The 6,000-nt window shown below is 43.9% G+C and overlaps 1 protein-coding gene across 5 annotated transcripts; it reads right to left on the bottom strand.

Moving 5' to 3' along the window:
* Nucleotides 1–772: 772 nt before the first annotated feature.
* On the bottom strand, nt 773–3,713 carry LOC125532145 (uncharacterized). Of its 5 annotated transcripts, XR_007293782.2 has the most exons (5): nt 3,405–3,711; nt 3,113–3,333; nt 2,039–2,347; nt 1,793–1,938; nt 773–1,106 (listed from the first exon to the last, which is right to left on the bottom strand). XR_007293782.2 is itself a non-coding variant. In XM_048696303.2 (4 exons), exons 1-4 carry the CDS (start codon nt 3,456–3,458, stop codon nt 1,062–1,064), a joined length of 462 nt encoding a protein of 153 aa, XP_048552260.1. In that variant the 5' UTR covers nt 3,459–3,713; the 3' UTR covers nt 773–1,061. The 5 variants fall into 5 exon arrangements, 2 of the variants coding, with proteins under 2 accessions (XP_048552260.1, XP_048552259.2); XR_007293781.2 differs by having other exon boundaries at nt 1,793–2,347; nt 3,405–3,710; XM_048696303.2 differs by lacking the exon at nt 2,039–2,347 and having other exon boundaries at nt 3,113–3,329; nt 3,405–3,713.
* Nucleotides 3,714–6,000: the final 2,287 nt, after the last annotated feature.

Below are 6,000 nucleotides of genomic sequence, written 5' to 3'. Positions count from 1 at the left end.
GCCATATCTATCACACAGTTTCTCATTCTACATGTCCTCACTCCAATAGTAAGAAAAATGAAAAGGAAAAATATAGCTAATCTGCCATTGAAATGTCCTTATTCCTGAGTAATATTCAATGTAATGTTGAGGATATCGCTTATCGTTAGCGTCTCGGTCAGCTGGGGATTAGAGATTAATCGGAAATCAGACGATTAATCGATTTTATCGGTCGACTATTAATCGGCCAGTTTTTGCAAATCTCAGGTTACCAACACTAAAATATGTATATTCAACACCAAAACAATATTGGACATAAGTGTTCGCTTACTTACTAGCCTTTGAATCCGCTTATAATGATTTTATCGGTCGACTATTAATCGGCCAGTTTTTGCAAATCTCAGGTTACCAACACTAAAATATGTATATTCAACACCAAAACAATATTGGACATAAGTGTTCGCTTACTTACTAGCCTTTGAATCCGCTTATAATGACAAACAAAATAGGACAATACTTTCTCTGTTCCTTTATGTAAGGTGTATTATTTTTGGCACGGTAACCAAGGCACATAATTATAGACATGTTACGACGAAATTACCCTTGGCAAATTTGTTCCTTAAGTGCAAGTAAATCAGTTAGATCAGGAAAGTAAGACACACATGCAATGGACAAAAAGATACTTTCCTTCTTTTGCTACAAGGAGAGATACACACAACCATGAGAGAGATACTTTCCCTTTTTTAAGGGATAACAAAGGAATTATGAGAAATTATAAAAAATGCACCTTAGATTCTGGAATTTCACCTTATATAAAGGAATGGAGGGAGTAGTAGATATTGCAAAACAAGATCCACAAAACACAAACAAACATAGTTTTTGCAAACATAATGTTAGGAATAAGCCTGATTTATCGGTAGATTCATGATAAATCACTTGTTAGAGTGATAAATCGGCCAAAAAGATAAACGGTGAAGATAAGGCATAATCTTATCGGTCACCCTATGAGTAGCGATAAATCGGGCGATAAATCGTTGAATCAGAAGATTTCTTGAACAGTTCAATGGAACGGTGCAATTGCACTACAGTCTCATGGATTCACTCTGCCACTTCAACATCTCATTATCCTACAGCGATGGAAATGAGCATCAGCAAGGCATATAGTATAATGAATAAATGGAGAGGAAGCATAATCTCAGATGATACAGGAGACAGGGACTAAGATTCTGATACAATGCGAATATGCACTGTAAGTACACATATATTTCAGTTACAAAAAGATATTCAGTTAAAAAGTGACAAATAACTGAATGAAACTCAGACTATATATTTCAGTTACAAAAAATATTTCAGCTTAGGAATGCAGTGTATAAATCAGACTAAATAGATAACACTACCAAAGCTTAAATTTTAAATGTGCAGTTTAAGTACGAGCACCTACCAACTGAATACAGCTAGCTAGCATAAATGTCAATTGGCGCAGGATTTTCCTTAGTGCATTTGCACTAGGAAACTAGTCCTAACATATCAACATTTTGATCAGCATTATAAATCCCTTTGTGAATCCAAGGAAATAAACAGTTCTATAAGATATGGCTAGAAAATACTAGACAGAACAGAAAGTAGCCATTGCTTTGCTGTGTGGAAAATTCCCCGGCATTACTTCACTATGGATTGGATAAAGAATCAATAAGGACAACAACCACGGTAAAACTCTTGCGTCAATGTTTGCAGTTTGGACCATCAGTTAAAATAAATGCACTAGCAAGTTAGCCTCTACATCAACCAGCCACCCAGACGTGCATTTACTGACATGTACTTGGAGCTGCAGTGGCTTCAGATACTCAATGGCCTCGTCAAGCATGGATGCCTTGCTGGTTTTGTGGTGCCGACCTTGTTGGAATTGGGTATCAGGCTCTGCAATGCCTTCATCTTCTCGTTGATCCTGCTCCTCCGCCGCTGCACCCCAATCAAGCAAGCAAGCAATGAGCAGCCGAGAAAATAGGGCGAGAAGAGAACAGTAGAAAAGCGGGGCGAAACTCAGGGAAAAGTGGTTAACGATGGGGAAGCGGGACACCGCCTTCTCGGAGAGGTTGTGCAACTCGGCCGCACGGGTGCGCTTGCTGCCGGATTCGGCGGTGGCGCGGGCGGGCGGACGTTTCGTATCTATTTCTTTGGCGTTCACTACTGCATTTCCTTAGCCTCTACTGCAACTAGCTCACTCTAGGAGAGCTGATATGCCACGCCGCCACCACTGCTCCCATACTCTGCTGCCGCCGGCCAACTCCATGCGTTCTATGGATTGTAAAACTCCAGTATAAAGCACCAATCCATTGGGGGGAACTCGATTGTACAGCTTCAACCTTTGCTGAGTAGAGGAACAGAAGTAGGAATACATCAGAGAAATGTAACTTTCATTCTTGCAGTTGTGACAAATAAATAACTCAAACAAATGTTGAACAGGTTAATGGACATACAATGGTAGATAGGAATTGGAATCTTCGTTGATAGGACATAGAATGGATGCCTACTCAACCAGTTAAAACAGTGTAGCAGAGTTGATGATCCTATTATCCTACAGACCCGGCACTCAAGTGCATAACTAACAGTAGTAACCATCAACAGTACAGACATATGTAATAACATTACTACTCAAAGAAGATGCTAGGGGTTCGTTAAGAATGCTAAATATCTCTAAGTTACCAAAGCTAGTGAGAATCATCTCAAATTCATAAACCCACTTCATTTATCTTGTTCCGACTTATGAATGGCGACTGAATTTGTTTTAGACAGTAAGTAAGGTAACGGTGCAGCAGAGTGGCAGGATTCAGATACTATTGCAGAAAGAATGGTGGTGGTAATGCAGGAACAAAAGGCGGCACATCTCTAGGAGGAAGCTTAGAGGCACAAAAGTCAATAGGCCAATTCAGTCGAGGAATCTGGGCTCTAGGGGTGACTACGTTCAGTTCAGGAAACTTCATCATCCAAGACGACATGTACGCGCACAACTCCCAGCCCGCCGCCTCGCCTAAGGTATCTGCCGGATTTCCAACCGGACAAGGAGGAGAAGCCAAGAGCGCGGAGAGAATCGACACCCTGGCGGAACAGAGTAAGTCGAGAAGAGAGCGCCCACCTCCATTCCCGGCGACGGCGTCAATGCGCCACCCTGAGGCGGCGGCCGCCGATCTCCCAACGCATCTGGCAAAGGAAAAGGCGACGACGACGAGGGCGGACTCGCCGCGGGCCGGCGCACGGAGGGGCCGCCGGCAACGAACGGGCAGCTCATGCAGGAGAGCGCCATGGGCCCTCCCTCGCTCGCTCGGTGGCCGTCTCTGTCCCTGCCATAACCACTAACTAGCAGCAGCATCAATCCATCAGACCGGTGACCAAATACGAAATAGAACTGGGATCGACCTATGGATCACCTGCAGCAAGGGATCGACGACCCTGGCGTTAAGCCATGCGAGGACCACCGCCATTTCTTCCCCTCTCCGTGCGGATCGGGTCTGGGTTGGTAGGCGAACCGAAGGATGGCAACGGAGCCGAGCTTGGTGGCGGGGAGGGAGGAGACAGATCTGAGAAGGGCGCTGATGGGCACACGGGCGAACCAGGGGGTGGACGGCAGAGGAGAGAAGGGGCAAGGGGTGGCCGGCGGTGGAGGGGATCTCAATCTACATTGGGGTGTGGGTGGTGTGGGAGTGGAGTGGGACGGTTGTTGGTGGGGTGGGTGGTGCGGGTGGAGTGACAAGATTAGTATTACTAGCGTGGGGTGTTTCATCAGCGCTATAGCTATTCACTTAATAGTAGCGCAGGTTTACAACCCACGCAATTAGTATGGCATGTCTGTGAGATATGGTTGGAGATATTTAGTAGTACTGTGTTATTGGGCCACGCGCTACTAGTAAATATTACTAGTAGTGTGGGTCAATATAGCGCGCTACTAATAATTAGCAGTAGCGTGAGTTCATATAGCACGCTACTAGTCAGCGACTACCTATAAGCTTTTCCCTAGTAGTATTGGTGGATCTGTGTGGATTCGGTCGGCTTTTGTGGTTTTCATGGCCTTTGGAGTTTCAACATGCCCTTGTCAGCATTTTCTTTCTCCGGGGTGGTGGTTTGCTTCACAGATCGTGACCGTCGGCGTCTTCGAGGCGAAGGCCCAAGCAGGCATCAAACTATGCTTACGACGCGCTGTCGGTATATACGGGAAGAAGAAGACTTCGACACCCCTAAAATTTTGAATGTTTTTCTTTGAAGGGTGTATTGGTAAGGACCCGTTAAATATAATACTCCTATATGGCTTTAGGGCTTTTAGAAAGAAAAAAACGTTGTTAAAATCGACGAGCATTGCAAATATTTTTAGGTGGTCGGTTTTGTTCGATAGTAGCGCTGAGTCATGACTCATGAAGCACATAGTCTAGGCTTCGAATCACTGAAATTAGGGTTGTGGTAAAAGCTACATCACCAGATCCAACTTCTGTGGGTTTGTCTTGGTGACTCAACGAAGTTCTTTTTAATCATGAATAGCAGGGTGGTGTACCTCGTGCTCATAGATATATGCAAAACTTCCGTGATGCCCTAGACTATTGTAATTTGCATAACCTCGGTTTAGAGGGGGATGTTTTCATTTGGAGAAATAAAAATTACCGTGTTGATGGGTACATCCGTGTGAGCGCCTCGCCCGTGTGATTGCTACACCTGAGTGGTGCCATCGTTTTCCAGCATATAAAATTGTCAATAGCGACCTGCATAAATCTGATCATCGCCCTATCATGTTGTTGATGGATGGGAGCCCGAGAGTTCAGAGGGCTACATGCGGCCAACGTCTAATACGTTTTGAGGCTAGGTGGCTTCTAGAGGAAGGGTGTGACAATGTAGTAAAAAATGCTTGGGAGGGGCCCAAGGACCGGCGGTCAGAGACAAACTGGAATCGGTGGTGCAAGCGTTGGATATATGGAGTCGGGAGGTTTTGGCTGACTTGTAGAAGAGGGAAAAAAAAAGAGAGCTAGAGGAGGTCCGAAGGTTTCCCTTGTCAGATGGTCAGGTGAGGAAGGAACAAACTCTATACTTTCGGCTGGACAAACTTGAAGAACAAGAGGATTTGGTGTGGAAGCAACGGGCTCACATAATCTGGTTGGTCATCAAGAACATATGCGTTAGAGGCAATAATAAAGTTATTATTTATATTTCTTTATATCATGATAAATGTTTATTATTCATGCTAGAATTGTATTAACCGGAAACTTACTACATGTGTGAATACATAGACAAACAAAGTGTCCCTAGTATGCCTCTACTTGACTAGCTCGTTAATCAAAAATGATTAAGTTTCCTAACCATAGACATGAGTTGTCATTTGATGAACGGGGTCACATCATTAGAGAATGATGTGATGGACAAGACCCATCCGTTAGCTTAGCATTATGATCGTTTAGTTTTATTGCTATTGCTTTCTTCATGACTTATACATATTCCTCTGACTATGAGATTATGCAACTCCCGAATACCGGAGGAGCACCTTGTGTGCTATCAAAGTCACAACATAACTGGGTGATTATAAAGATGCTCTACAGGTGTGTCTCCGAAGGTGTTTCTTGGGTTGGCATAGATCGAGATTAGGATTTGTCACTCCGAGTATCGGAGAGGTGTCTTTGGGCCCTCTCGGTAATGCACATCACTATAAGCCTTGCAAGCAATGTGACTAATGAGTTAGTTGTGGGATGATGCATTACGGAACGAGTAAAGAGACTTGCCGATAACGAGATTGAACTAGGTATGATGATAACGACGATCGAATCTCGGGCAGGTAACATACCGATGACAAAGGAAATAACGTATGTTGTTCATGCGGTTTGACCGATAAAGATCTTCGTAGAATATGTAGGAACCAATATGAACATTCAGGTTCCACTGTTGGTTATTGACCAGAGATGTATCTCGGTCAAGTCTACATACTTCTCGAACCCGTAGGGCACGCACGCTTAACGTTCAATAACGATTTGTATTATGAGATATGTGTTT

The sequence above is a fragment of the Triticum urartu genome, chromosome 7A (assembly GCF_056163025.1).
Source record: "Triticum urartu cultivar PI428250 chromosome 7A, HENAU_Tu73, whole genome shotgun sequence".
NCBI classification, from domain to species: Eukaryota; Viridiplantae; Streptophyta; class Magnoliopsida; order Poales; family Poaceae; genus Triticum; species Triticum urartu.
The sequence above is the reverse complement of the archived record's forward strand: the minus strand, read 5'-3'. Positions and strand labels throughout refer to the sequence as shown.

Coding starts and splice junctions, on each gene's coding strand:
- LOC125532145 (XM_048696303.2), bottom strand. CDS start 3,458: ATGGCGGTGGTCCTCGCATGGCTTAACGCCAGGGTCGTCGATCCCTTG. Junction 3,330..3,404: donor TCGTCGATCCCTTGCTGCAG/GTGATCCATAGG, acceptor GCTGCTAGTTAG/TGGTTATGGCAGGGACAGAG. Junction 1,939..3,112: donor CGCCGTCGCCGGGAATGGAG/GTGGGCGCTCTC, acceptor ATTGGGGTGCAG/CGGCGGAGGAGCAGGATCAA.